Source organism: Polypterus senegalus, chromosome 12 (genome assembly GCF_016835505.1).
Source record: "Polypterus senegalus isolate Bchr_013 chromosome 12, ASM1683550v1, whole genome shotgun sequence".
NCBI lineage: Eukaryota > Metazoa > Chordata > Cladistia > Polypteriformes > Polypteridae > Polypterus > Polypterus senegalus.
This window is the reverse complement of record NC_053165.1, coordinates 38,583,205-38,598,276: the sequence shown is the minus strand read 5'-3', so window position 1 is coordinate 38,598,276 and position 15,072 is coordinate 38,583,205. Positions and strand designations below refer to the sequence as shown.

The 15,072-nt window shown below is 42.8% G+C and overlaps 1 protein-coding gene across 6 annotated transcripts in view; it reads right to left on the bottom strand.

Annotated features, from left to right (window-relative positions):
* Positions 1–302: 302 nt before the first annotated feature.
* atg7 (ATG7 autophagy related 7 homolog (S. cerevisiae)) overlaps positions 303–15,072 on the bottom strand; it is an 84,532-nt gene continuing 69,762 nt past the window's right edge. For 5 of the 6 annotated variants that reach the window (XM_039770877.1, XM_039770873.1, XM_039770875.1 and 2 more), the window contains exons 14-20: positions 12,130–12,324; positions 11,834–12,016; positions 11,634–11,749; positions 7,754–7,829; positions 4,686–4,766; positions 4,090–4,221; positions 303–1,150 (exon numbers count right to left, since the gene is read on the bottom strand). In XM_039770877.1, coding sequence (XP_039626811.1) covers positions 1,118–1,150; positions 4,090–4,221; positions 4,686–4,766; positions 7,754–7,829; positions 11,634–11,749; positions 11,834–12,016; positions 12,130–12,324 — 816 coding nt within the window. In that variant the 3' untranslated portion in view covers positions 303–1,117. The remainder of the gene's footprint in view (positions 1,151–4,089; positions 4,222–4,685; positions 4,767–7,753; positions 7,830–11,633; positions 11,750–11,833; positions 12,017–12,129; positions 12,325–15,072) is intronic. The other variant, XM_039770878.1, reaches the window with a different exon arrangement.

Here is a 15,072-nt window from a genome sequence, read left to right as displayed (position 1 = left end):
GCATGAACAGCATAGCACAACTCTACCCCAGTGGCCACCATTAGCAGTACTTAACATGTCAACAACTGCCAAGGCTGAAAGTGGTCCATGGTGATGCAGCAAGAACTCTCACATCACCACCGCCTGGACGCTCCAAAGCACCTCCATCAAGATTCAACAATTCCAGCTACTAACTTTAAAAAGTTTTGTTCCGTAATTTAAATACACTCAGGACAACATGTAGAAATGCCAGGCTCCTGCATTTGTAAAAAGTTAATGGTGTAACATGCTTATGGGACGGAAAAGATGCAACAACACTGAGCTCATGTCTTTAATATTTTATTTTGATACATATTTTTACTTTGAGATTGTGTGTTATTAAAATATTTGTAATACAGACACATTAATTCAAATTTACAGAAATTGAGATACTGCCAAGGGCCTTCACCCATTAGATGACTCCCCTGCAGACACAGTGAGCACAAATGGCGGCAGGTAAAACCAGGCTCTGCTCATTTTTTTTTCCCAGTTTCAGTGGTCACTAGAAGGAGAAAGGTGAACCCCTGATCTGCAGTTTGAAAAGCTCAGCTCATTGATAGAAAGGAGGGACAAAAAAAAAAGAAGATAGACAAGAGGCAAGTAGTGCTGCTGGCAACTTCTGTGTAGCCACATCAATTTAAAGGAATAAAGCATGATGGGATTTCAAACAGGAAGCCAATCAGAAGGTCCATTTCAGCCATAATTAGGAAGCGTTCCCAGATTAAAAGGTGCTTGATTGGGAGGGAAGCAAAAGAAACCCTTAAGCCTCAAACCACACGTACCACCACTTGTGCCTGTAAAGGTGGATGGAAAGGGTCTGCTAACTGTGCAGTCCAGGTGAGCACGTGGCTTCTCACTTGTGCGGTTGAATTGTCTTAAATACAAATAGAAAGTCGGCCCTCACCGAGTGTTTATGGTGCGTTTATCACAGTCCTTCATTAAGTGCACCAATTTGTCATTCGTGATGACTGCTGCTTTGATCTCCTGCAAGTCTTGGCTGTGCAGATCATTGCTATTGGAAAAGTATCGTGACACCAAAGATGCACAGAAGAGGAGTTGAAGCACAGGGTTCAAGCAGAGCTGAGGTCTTTGGATATCTCTAGATGCTTTCATCGTCACTCATGTCCCAAATCTGCAAAATAGGGGTAGACATCAGCATTGCTACCCTTGGTGCCTGCAAGTACAGCAGCCTACTGAACATCTAGAAAATATCAAGGTTTGGTGGGGCATGATGCACAAAAGCCCACAAGAAACAGAGTGGGCCCACTTTCATAAGACTATCATTATGCGGGTGATACCAAACATCTCATTAAGGCGACGCTAAGCACTCATTCAGATGTTGATGCACAATACTGGTGTTGCTTCCCTTTATACCGGAGGCATCAATCTTCTATGCATTCACAGCTCTACACATTCAGAGTCTAGAAAGGACATTTCATTGTGACACAAGAAGGTGGGGGTCTGGAGCTATGGTTCGTCATGCCAAGCAAGGCTAGCGATGGCATTTAATTTCAGAATCATAGCTTAGCCTGCTTAGCTGGGACACATTTTATAGGCAATCAGGTCTTGGGCTAAGGACCTTTTAATGAAAGCCCATTGTGACCCACCTGAAACTTTTCTTCAAATTGCTGCCTGTCACACTAACCTTCCATTTTTCTGGAAGGGCAGCCGGAGGTTGCTTCCATCTGCCAGTCTCCTCCTTATCAGCACCTTTTGGCCTTAAAGGGGCTAATTTCATCTGAGGTGTGTTGAAGCTTGTGGCCTCCCATGGCTTTAGCTAGGGGCAAAGCATAACTGTCTATTTCTGTTTGACATGATGGCACCTGAAGTACAACTGAGCCTGCATCTCGGAATAATTTGGAAAGCTGCCAGCTTCTCATCCAGTAGTTAGGCTGGCACCCTTAAGGACAAGCGGTAGGGAAAGAAGCTTTAGACAAGATGCGCACATAATCATAGAAAGATCAAGATAATACAGGATTTGTCATCAAAGTAGGAAGCAAAAGTGTGCCATCTCAGTCACGTTCAGGCTCAAGTCTACTGTGGCAACACCCATGGAGGACGACATGTCTCGCCACAAAAGTGAACCCTGAGGCGGTTAAGGCAGAGCACAAGCATGTGAAGTGCATGTGGTTACACGTGCCACAACACATGCCAAGGCTCCACCTTGTCATACTTGCTTTGTAAGGCACTGCTATTCTAAGGACTGCTCACCAACCCACTGCCTTCTGTGCAGAGATGGCGCCACAATCTCATACTGGAGGATGGTAGTCACTCCATGGTGTTGGGGAGAAGTAGCATAGACAGGGAGCCAGATGAGTGAGGAGGAGGAGGAGGAGGAGATGGTTTCCCAGAACACAACGTCTTAAGCCACACTCCCTAGGGTGTTGCAACCCAACCAATCACAGCACACACAACAGAAAATGCTCCTAATTGCTTCAATATGGGTGAGTCGCACAAGAAAAAAGCCAGCCAGCCAGCGCAGACTTCAGGAGATCTGGCTGGGCGCCATTCAGCTCTCTCTGACCTCTTTTTTTCATGTTGTGTGAATTTAGTTTACGAGACCAAAAAAAAAAGACACTTCTAATTACTGCTTACAAATTGTGCAACATAGTGCCCCTCAGCAGTCTGACAGGTTTAAAAAAATAAAAAAGGGAGCAAAGTCCAAATGGCCACAGCTGCAGCACATACTCTCAATGGACGGAGTTGTACATGCGTGTAACGGTAACCCCGTGTACACACGCATGTAGTGTACGTGCAAAGGGGGGGTTTCGCAAGCTGCCTCCTCAAGAGCCTTGTACATCTGTTGGCTGCTCAAGTTCTGCATGCTGGCCTGGAAACAGTCAGGGAGTCACGTGACCCAATCCTGGGCTGGGCGCACATCTGGTTGCAGTTGGAGCCGGTAGCAACAGCCATATGTTTATGACACAACACAATCACAGCCTGCTTGTGAGGTAGAAAACGCAAACTGGCAGCAGGACAAACGCAGACCTCAGCCTTTCTTGTGCTCTAGAGTTGGATGCTGCCTAAAAGTGTAACGAGTAAGACAGTCAACCTCTAGTTGCACCCGAGTCCTGAAATGCACCACTAAGCGAGAGCCATAAGAAATATGGAGATTGCAATGCCATCTGGGCCAACCCTGATAACAAGACAACTGAAAAACAAAGCACACTGCTGGTGGGATGACCCCAAGTTTGGCACTACAAAGAGATGTTGGGACTCTGGACAGATGCAAAATGTTCACCACACCCAATGCCAGACAGGTGTGAGTGGGCACAGCAGCCTTTTGTCACAGTCAGTATGACTCTGTGGCAGGTATAAGCCAACGCCCACTACAGCAAACATGGAAAAGAATCTGCTTAGGAGCTCTCTAGTCTAGCACAGGTCATACATCTTCACACGTACAAAATATGTCAGTCTTTGACCCACTTCAACAAGTTCTGACCGGTAGACAGTATATTTATTAGGTTCATGCTAAAGGAAACCTTTGAGGTGGTGACCTTGTTTCAAGGCCCGGGTCTTCAGCGCTATGCTGTTACAAACAACCCACCAAGGTCTCAAGTAAAATGTGTTCAGGAAAAAAAATCACAGCCCACACAGGTAGTGTGCCAGTGCCATGTGAAATGCTAGACATAAACAGGGCCGTGCCTACAACACCTTTACGCACATGCTTCACACAGCGGATTACGCTAAATAATCATGCATGAGGTGTATCAGGAGATATAAAGATAAAGCACAATATAAACATCTAAGGAGAACACCCGAAAATTAAGAGGCAAACCGATCTCTGCATACCCATGAGAAGACCCCTCATTTCATGCAGAACAGAAGTCATGCAAGGCATCCAAAATCTAACTAAAGTTGGTTTACATCAAGCAAACCTAATTTTAAGGGGCAGTAGGGGAGCAGTGAGCGTCTGAGATGAGACAGAACACATGAAGGACGGTCACACCTTTATTTCCATCATGGCTGCCACATGTGTCTTCATGTGGCAAAAAGTCCTTCCTTGTAGGGAAAGAATGAATGCCTCTAAGTGTGGAATATCAACTGCTCACTCCTATCCTGCCTACTTACGGCTCTCACCTCAGCTGCCTGAGTCTCTTGGTGCAACAGTGTCAGTCCTGTCAGATCTTCCAAAAAGGAATGAGAAGAGTTGAACACTTCTGCCAGAAACTGGAAACCATCACGCTCATAACGGTGGAGTACCTGGATGGAAACAAAGGTAAGTATGTATTTATTTAGTCAAGGCAGGAACTAAAAACTTACACCAGGCCCTACTAACAAGGCCTCTTGAGGGCATGTGGTCACTCCATAAGGGTAATTTGGAGAACTAACTTTCCATCAAGTATTGCAAAATATTAAGCAGCCCGAAGGAATTATAACCCAGCAGGAGGGTGACATGGCTGTTCAAGGGCACCTCCTGTGCCAGTCTAGTAGTATAAACGAGAATAAAAAAAACCACAACATGGACAGCATGAAGGGTATGCCAGCCTTTCTGCAACAACTGGTTTCAGTGTGGCGCTACTGATGACGTCAGAAGGCAAGTGTGGGCTGATTGAATCCATATGGCCTTTCACCCACATTTGCGTCAAGAGTGAGGCCGGCAAGCCCACATCTCCTAAGTCAAGCGATACGAATGCTGGGGGATGGGTGTTACTTGTTGCACTTACCGCGGCGGAGCATGCAGTGCATTTGTCAAAAGCCAGGCTAGCAGGAAGCACATTGTCAAAGCGGGATAAAAATCCTCGAATCTGTAAAAAGAAATAGGAAAGAGAAAAGTCAGCACAGCAGTGCCACCTGCTGTCCATTATTCAACACAGCAGAACTATCAAAAAGATGTCAGAAACTCAAAGTAACCAGTCAAGCCAATGTCTCAATTTATGCCAAACTGGCACATAGTTAGGGTTTGGAGGTTACTCCCCTTATCTTGTGCTTTTCTAACCTCCTTGTGGCAACCGCATAAGCTCATGGCCTCCAAAGTAGGCACCTGAAAATTTGGAGGGCCACAGTGGCTGCAGGTTTTGTCCCAACCCACTTTGTTACTGAAAAGTTAGCTATAGTGTTCAGAAGAATTACTTTAAAATTCTCCAAAATCGCCAGTACGAGAAAACGTCCACATTTGATATATTGTTCAACTGGTCTTGATGTCCAGCTATGCAGGACATCAAGCTTTTTGTGGTTTGCCCCTATTTATGGCCCAAAAAACATCTTTGGAACACATTTTTGTAGGAAACTGCAACCTTATGATAAAGAGTAAACCCACAGGTGTTTTCAGCGAAAGACTTGAACCTGTGCATGCCATGTCAATCAGCACCAGGGGTTCACCTTACTAACAGGATATGAGGGGTCAAAGTTGCCCCTTTTCACGAAAACATATCATAAAACAATGCTTGGCTTCAAGATTGCTGTTCACAAATATTATACAATACTAGCCAACCCGTGGCGTAGCATACGACGCATAATTATTTGTTGATGTGTGAACACTTCCTGAAAGACACAGTTGTTCAAATGTGGAGGGTTTGAGGATACAACTGGCAGTGAATGAAAAGATGGAACTCTGGAGAGAGCAACATACAATTGTCCATGACTGAAAACAGGTTTTGGCAGATACAGGCATATCTTTTTGAAAGTTTGGCTCGGTGCCTTATTATCATTGAAAATGCCAACTTGAGGAGAGAAGTGAATGGAGATTGTAGCTGACAGCATTTGGGACATCGCCACAATTTCTGCCTCGCCACCATAAACCACGGAAGTATTCATGTAGTCAGCGTATTGTTGAGCAGACTGTATGACTATGCTTCCGTGACTAAGAACAACGGACAGCATGTCGCTGAAGTTATCCCAATGCTGGCAAACAAAGGTTACAGCCATGTTGCGAAGTTCGAGAGCAACAGTTTCATCAATGACATTTTACCAGAAATATCCGACTGATAGAAACAAACAGTTATCTGATGCAGGAATTAGTATAACATTGAAAGAAGTGTTGCTTTCATGAAATGAACAGTCAGCGTGGCTCACAGCTGCATGAAAGCGAGTGAGGATGTGTTTGGTGACGTGTTGGGGGCGGGCACATGAGCAAGCAGTGAGCATGCCATGAGAGCGAGGGTGGACACAGGAGTAGGGTGAGAGTTTGTTGGTGGGGCTCTGTTGTGCGTTCCCCATGACGCGGAAGGAGGGTTAGAGTGGGCGGTTGGGGCTCTGTCGTGCATACCCCATGGTCTGGCGACTTGGTCGATTATATATATAGAAAAGCAGCTGGAACCGAAAAGAACAATGAACAGTCAATGTGGCTCAGAGGTGCATGTGGGCTGTAGCACAGACAAAAGCGACTGAGGCTGTGTTTGGTGAGTTGTTGCGTGCGGGCACATGAGCAGGCAGTGCACATGCCTCGAGAGCTGCGGGTGACGCGGGAGGAGGGTTACAGTTGGCGGGTGGGGCTCTGTCGAGCGTATCCCATGACGTGGGAGGGGCTCTGTCGAGCATATCCCATGGTCTTACAGTTGGCAGGTGGGGCTGTTTTAGAGTTGGCGGGGGTGGGGGGGCTCTCTGTCTTGCGTGCCCCCTTAGTGAATTATATATATAGATTTGGATATTTCATTCTTTACCGGTGGGCCCATGCCCTCTGTGAGCCATTCTCAGAAGGTTAAAAATTACAAATTTCAAACATTGGCATGTGGGCTATCATTTTAGACAGTTTCAGGGTCAGTAATTATAGATATGAGGTTATTTTTGATCCTTTACTGGAAACCTAGCCCTCTATAGACTTCAGTCAGAGGGTAAAGAATGACAAATTTCTATTACAATTGAGAATATTTACTTTAAATATTTAAACTGAAGCACACATTTTAATATTTCAAATATCTGACGCGATTATTCTTGTTTATTATGTACTTCTAACTCATTTCTAACATTTCTTATGAAAACCCCAAATTAAGCCAGCTTACGCTAATTGAGAGTGTTTGCAGTTGAAGCACTTGTCGCTCAAAGTAACATTTTCATGCTTCATTTTACTTGTCTCACTTGCCAACAGATGATTATTTACTTTAATCTTTAAAAAGCTGCATTTACTGTTTTATTTGCTTCTTTTTGGAAAGAAGACGCAAATGACAAAGAAGCCAGCAGTTCTCCATTTACACCTGTGTATATTCATTGTAAAGCATATGTAATAAAATATCTGGAAGGAAATGGAATAAAAAAAAACAAAAGGACTGGGAATTAGTCATCCATTTCAGACTACAAAGGATTTGGATGACATCCCTGGAAAGAGGGAAAAAAAATCTACGATGTAAGGATGGCCTGCCATGGCAGAACAAAAACACTAACAGGCCATAAAATTCAGTAAGATTTGGTAGAGGCAAGTATAGGTTTCTAATTAAGCATTCACGTTGGTGCAAAAAACCGGCAGTTGCTACGACCCTCCAGCACTGCCTTTGCAGACCTCGTCTGTAAAGGGATGCTTCAAGCAGTACAGTCAGTTACCACTGGGTGGCAGCCCTGACCAACTGTGGTAGCTGTTCAGTGCTCTCCAAAACCACAAACACAGTCAAGCAGAGGATTCAACCGTGAACACACTAATTCTTTTAACACTCGCACACACCCCATTGTGCCTCACAAAATGACCTCAATGCGCCATTCTGGAGTACCCTTTTAAGCTCAACTCACCTTGCTCTTCATTATGACAGCACATTTACTCACTAAGGCACTACATAAGAAAGATTACCATATGTGACTTACTGACCTGATGTGGGACAAGGCCCAGTGAAGTTGGAGGCTCATTCATTCGGTCATCACTGCTGCTGGCCACTGCATAGCCACTGCCAAAAAGAAGAGGTTAACACCAAACTCAAAGCCTTCAGGTACCTGTACACTGCTATGGGTACAAGTGCCACACTTCTAAGTATTGTTACACCAATGGACTCACACAGACATGGGAAAGTTAATCTGGAATCATAACACCTTCTGCAGCAGCACAGCTCTCTTCTGAATTGTGAAGCAGGCTGCATTCATACATAAGGGTGATCAAAGGTTTCGAGCCGGACCCTGAAAGGGGTGATTTTGTAAGGGGCTGATGACAGCATCTGCATGCAAGCATATGTGCATTGTTTTTGTGTAGCATTATGGTTTTTAGAGTGTGTTTCTTGCTTCAGAATCAAGTCAATATAAATGCTAAAAATTGCAAAATCAAGTATTGTGCTATCACTAATTTTCTAACGCCAGAGAACGATATGCCTTCAGAAATTCATTTTTGATTCAATGTATAAGCCACAGTCAAGAGATGGGCTGTAGAATTGCACTGTGACAAGATGTCTCTCATAGAGGATCTAAGGCCTTTGATGTCAACCAGATAAGAAAATATTGAAAGGCAAATGTTGAAAAAGCATGTTTTGATTGAGAACTGAAGAAGGTGGGTTTGTGTATCAGCAGACATTTCAGATATTGGCATCACAATCAATGAACAGTTAAACAGGTACAAATTATACGCACAGCGCCAGTCCAGAATGTTGACTCTTGGTTATAAGTATTGCTATGTCCAATAAGAAAAATAATCATGGTAATTAATTTGTGTCATAGCTGGTTATGAAACATGACACATCTTACTGTGGCCAAATCCAAACAATAAATTAAACAATAGAGCAGGACGATTGACAATCACCAAAGAAATTCAAGTACAGTCAGTCAGTGTCCAAACCGCTATATCCTAATACAGTACAATTTTTTTAGAATGTTGGTGTAGTCCATATTACAAGGAAAAAAACAAAGAAACCTGGTGAATACAGCTGCCAATCATCCTCTTTAAGCATCATGACAGTGCCAGTCCTCAAACTCAATGGGTTATAAAAGCTGCTCAATAAAGCTATACATTTGAAAAGATGACACGCTCACTCTATTGTCCAAACCTAGTCCCATCTGACTACCAGCTGTTCTGAATTTGAAGAGCTGTGTCTGTGGGATGCCAATGATGAAGACATCCAAGTCAGCTACTAAACTGTGGTTGTGTAAACAAATGCATTAGTGTTGATTAGGATTATGTTGAAAAAACAGAAAACTTGTTTGGTTTTTGCTGGCGTTTTTCTTAATAATGCCAGGCTTAAAACATTTTGATCACCTCAGTACAAACAAATTAAAGAGTGGAAGTTAACACTGTGCTATTTAATCCCTACTCCTCCCTAAGCCAAGTTAGGCACTGCTGGAAAGCTTAAGAGATTTCACAGGTTATTGAAAACTAGCAAAATACCCGCGCTTCGCAGCGGCGAAGTACTGCATTAAAATTTTTATTAAGAAGAAAATTAAACCTTTTTAAACTGAGGGAAAATATGCCAATAATTATTTGTTAAGGATCTCTTTGTATACCATGTTGTCAGTTCGGCCCTCCGGTTGTAACATGACCAAGCTGTGCGCTGAGTTTACTCTTAAGGATGCAACGTACAGTTGGCCATGTGAAAAGTAATCTTGTCTCAAATCTCACAGCTTGGATTGCTGCTGTCATAATCGGTTTGAGTTTCATGGTTTGTTTCACTTACGACAGTATTTGCAGGATTTGTTGTGTTGAAGTGACATTTGGCATCTGTCAAGCGTTGTAAGCACACAACCAGTTTCATTGATAAAATCACATCCAGCTTTTGAGAGTTTAAACATTCATAAACATCAAAGTGTCCACTACTGAAATCGTCACCTGTGAATCTAAGATGTTTAAGAGGCATTGGCGGTTGTTGAAAGATGTAAAATATTTGGCCATTTCAGTACACTTGAAAGCAACAACCGAACAATTCAGTGGCAGCCATCAACTCACATGCAGAACCATAGGTGAAGGGCTTAAGCATTTCACTCTTCTAGTGATCCTGTGTAGTATAATTATCTCCTGTACCGTCATCAGTCCACACATAGAACCTGTCCCAGTCATTCAACACATAAGACACAATGTTCCTCCGGATATCCAGAGTGAGCCTGATATGGCCGTGCAATATGTTCATCTCGATAGACATGGTAATGGGGCTTGGAATGATAAAAGAAATGGGTACCTGAGCAATGTAAAGTAAGTGTAAAATACCTACACAATAACTATAATTGTAATAAACAAACAATAAAACAGCGGAGAAGCCGTGGATTAAACAAAAAGGCTGTAGTTATCAATAGGGAGACGTGAATCCCGTGGCGAAGCAAGGAAGGGAATGTAGAGACCGGAGCGACGGACGGTCTTATATAGGCAGGCAGCCAACAACATGGGAGGCGTTGGGATGGGGGACCCAACGCCGCCTCACACGGCGACCGAGCTGCGGGCTATGGACGTATATATGTACGTAAGTAGGATTCAGTTAGCGTTGGGAACCCGTGTACCAAATTTCTTGAAGATGGGCCCATAAGGAACAAAGACTGTTGAAAAGTTCAATATGGCGGCCGACAGTGGCATCATACCACCGAAATAAGTATGTACTTTAGTTTCGGTTAGCTCAGGGAAGCCGCCTACGAAATTTCGAGAAGATGGGGCCGTAAATAAGTTCAACATGGCGGACATTGTTGACCGTTATGACCGTTACGCGTAGAATTTCAAAATGAAACCTGCTTAACTGTTGTAAGTAAGCTGTAGGGAATGAGCCTGCCAAATTTCAGCCTTCTACCTACACGGGAAGTTGGAGAATTAGTGACGTTGGAAAGTTCAATATGGCGTCCGACAGTGGTGTCATACCAACGAAATAAGTACGGACATCGGTTTCCGTTAAAAGTTCAATATGGCGGCCGACACTGGCATCATACCACTGAAATAAGTACCAAATTTCAGCCTTCTACCTACATGGGAAGTTGGAGAATTAGTGACTTTGGAAAGGTCAATATGGCAGCTGACAGTGGCGTCATACCACTGAAATAAGTATGTACATTGGTTTCGGTTAGGGCAGGGAAGCCGCCTACCAAATTTCGTGAAGATGGGGCCATGAAAAAGAAAGTTCAATATGGCGGACGTTGTTGACGGTTATGACTGTTACGTGTAGAATTTCAAAATGAAACCTGCTTAACTTTTGTAAGTAAGCTGTAAGGAATGGGCCTGCCAAATTTCAGCCTTCTACCTACACGGGAAGTTGGAGAATTAGTAACGTTTGGAAAATTCAATATGGCAGCCGACAGTGGCGTCATACCACCGAAATAAGTATGTATATCGGTTTTGGTTAGCGCAGGGAAGCCACCTAACAATTTCGTGAAGATGGGGTCAGCCTTCTACCTACACGGGAAGTCTGAAAATTGTTGACGTTGGAAAGTTCAAATGGCGGCCAACAGTGGATTCATACCATCGAAATAAGTAAGTACAGCGGTTTCGGTTAGCGCAGGGAAGCCGCCTACCAAATTTCGTGAAGATGGGGCCATAAATAAGAAAGTTCAACATGGCAGATGTTGTCGACCGTTACGTGTAGAATATCAAAATAAAACCTGCTTAACTTTTGTAAGTATGCTGTAAGGAATAATCCTGCCAAATTTCAGCTTTCTACCTACATGGGAAGTTGGAGAATTAGTGATGAGTCAGTGAATGAGTGAGTCAGTCAGTCAGTGAGGGCTTTGCCATTTATTATTATAGATTAATTCTACTTGCGTTTACCCCCCTCTCCAGACTAATTCCAAATATGACCTACCCTTCTGGGTGCTGTAACACAGAGATAAGAAGCTCAACAGCGAGGGCACCGGCAATCATAGCTAAACCAGGGCGACTGACCGTACACTGCTGATCCAAGGTACGGTCTCTGGTTGACTGTAGATACAAGAAACAGAGAGTAAAGGCACTAACAAATAGCAGAAAGAACACAGCAAAAGGAAAAGGGCTAAGGTTCCTCACATCACCAGGCGCCACAACATCATTGCAGAAGTAGCATCCCAACTTATGGCCAGGTATGTTGGAGAAGAGTGATGTTGATCCAGTATCCCCTGATGGCGTGCTGCTGTCCTGCACTGGTAACTTTTTTAGGCCGTGTCTCATTACAACAAAAGTGTCAAAGCCCAGGGCAGCATTAATGACAAGCTAGAAGAGAGAAGTGAAAATGAGCAAGGAAAGCAGGACTGTGCCAAAGATCCTCGGTGTGACAGAGCCAAATTCAGACATCATCTTGGGAGTATTTCTGTTCCTATCAGCACCTTCCTCTGGCTTGCAGCAATCATAGTGGGCAGCCATCGGCTCTCGCGTGTATCCATCAGCAGAAAGACCACATCATGGGAAGAGATAAGGGCCTCCATCTGCTGCACATCTTTGACAGCCTGCTGCATTGTTTCTTCTGAGAAATTTACTGGATGGCCAGGCATGGGGATGCTCAAGTGGTGACCGTGTGCATCCTACAAAGCAATAAACAAACTCTTGAGCAAGTGGATATAAATGTAAATTATAAAAATTACTAATTAAATAATATATACACATAAAGAAATATTTGTTGAAACAGACAGGAAACAAAGTGGTTTGAAACTAATTAACACAAATGAACTCCAGCAATAATCCATCCATTAATCAATTACTGAACTTTGGTCAGTTGGCATTTTATTAGCCAATCTCCCTTACCTCACCAATAAATGAAAACCTTGTACCATTTTGAGGATAAAGTGCTGCCATTTGTTGGCCAGTAAATCATTTGGACTGCTGTTGGCTCCCCATGGACTTTCTCTGTCAGTTCTTTGAGGTTCAGGCATCCCTGGTACCCAACGGATCAACTGCTCTCTAGCACACAGCAGGAACACACTCATTTTCCTTCCCAAGTTACTATACCCTCCTGGACTGGTGCCCCAGATGCCACTTGAACTCTAACCATGGTGAAATCACACAACATAAAAAACAAACCAAACTTTGGCAAAAACAGATAATTCAGTCAATCGTGGTGTGCGAGTTCTGCTACTCTGGCATTTACAATACTGCACTGAGCCAAGAACTGATTGCTCCCAAGGATCTACAGTATCTTAAACCACACAAGGTAGGTTCAAAGTATTCAGAGTAACCTGTGTGAAGAAATGTAAGCAAACAGCTCCAAGTCGCGCTGTCATATCTTTAATCAGGACAATGCATTCCAATGTCCTCCATCATCAGAACACAGAACTTTGATTTTTATAATATGAATGCTACATTTTTGTCTATCGCCTACTATGTTGTCAACCCTGTTTTTCTCTCTCTCAAATACTGAAACAATTGGTCGTATTTTATTATCCTATATTTTGCAAACACCTTTATTACTTTTAAGATGGATTTGGGCAATTCCCTTTTTAAATGTCTTCCAACATGATGTATTACCAAATTAAAACAGGTACAAAATGTAGCAGTCCGAGTGTCATTGAGGTCAAAAACAGCACATCAACTTTCAGCTGGTTTGACTAATTTGGCCTCTTGCCTGATATATATTCATCACTAAAATACTGCTTCTGAGTTTAAAAGCTGTGAGTTCAAAGTCTAGACTGCCATTTTACATTACTTTACACCTTCTTTCTTGCCATTCCAAAGCCCTGCTACATGACTCTTGGAAAATATTCATTTATCTTTTTGGCTCATAATATTAACTAACATTCCCCTGCAAAGTGATGATTGTTGAGGGAGCAGGCTCCAGCTATACACTATCGTGCTGGAAACACTGGACCCACAAAATGGATGACTGGATAGATACACTTACATTTTCTAAATTCACATTCTAGGTTTAAGTGAGGGGCTTCTTTAAATATACCAGTCAAACCTCTTTCTTGTTTCTAGCAGACACTTTTGCACCTACCAGGCCATGGCTGACTCTGGTGTTATTTCATCAGTTCTTACTAACAGTACAGTATATTGTACTCCTAAACAGGGACTCTCTGGTTTTAATTCTGTCCTGAGGCTTAAACATTACCCTAAGTTTATTTGTAAAGCACCTTATAATGGTGTTCTCTATTAAAGGACTGGACTGAATTGTTAGAAAAATGTTATGTCCTTGATTGTTCCCTGTATTATCTTTTAAGAGTTCACTTTCCCTTCATTAACAGTAACTCTTTCTAGATGTCTCTTGCTATTTTCAATTTCACTTTGCTTGAAGGATAGGCTTTACCAACACAGGACATGAATAACAGTTGGGCACCAAGCCCATTTACAGTTACCAACTAAACCTAACCTGCAGTTCCTTGCGGTGTGGAGGGAAACAAGAGTAGCCAGAAACAAAAATACTTGTACAGACAAACTGTACAAACTGCATAAATATAGCAACAAGGCTGGGATCTGGACATTGCCTTGTGGAGGAAGCAACCATACACTTGAGTTACACAGTAAATCTCATCTGATGACCTTTGGTGAACTGTAATGTCACATTTCAACTACGTATTGGACTGACCACTCTTAAGATTTTCAAGTTGCTTTCTGACCAAATCATTTTTGGAAAAGAAGAATCCAACATTTTCAAGGTAAGGACCATGTCTGACTAGTAACATCTGCAGGTCATGGTCGCAAAGAAAGGCAATGATGGAACTAACCTGCAGTAAGTAACAACAGAGTGCCAAACTGTCATATGCAGATTAAGCACATGGGACACTTTTATAAAAATGTTACATGAATTGGGTACTAACACCCCACCTAGCAGAATCTGTACAGTTATGCATCTAGATACTCATATAAAACGGCAATCAGGAGAGTTTTAAAAACATGAATTACATTGATTGACTGTGGGTGGCAAGATGCTGCAGTACATTCATCAGCGGTGTCATTCTGATATATTGTCCTATAAATCTTATGCATAAGAAGGTATTTGAGTCAGGTGAACTGGCAGCAGGGGTTTAGATCATATGCATCATTGGCTCTTTTAATGGATAAGTAAAAAAAGGTACAAAGTTCTTAACATCTTATGTTCCGGATTACTATGCCATTACAATGCGAGTCAGATTTTCCCCCAAGATGCAATCGGCTGGCCTTTGATATTCTCTACTGCACTCAAGTCACTTGCACAGTATGATGGCTACTTGTCTTTAAGAGTTTTCTCAATTTGGTGTGATACCTTGTTTTTTCAGATCTTATGATACATTTTTTCAAGATCCCAAATTTAAGACAGGGAGTCACTGTTTCAAGCCTAATTTGAAAACAAACACTAC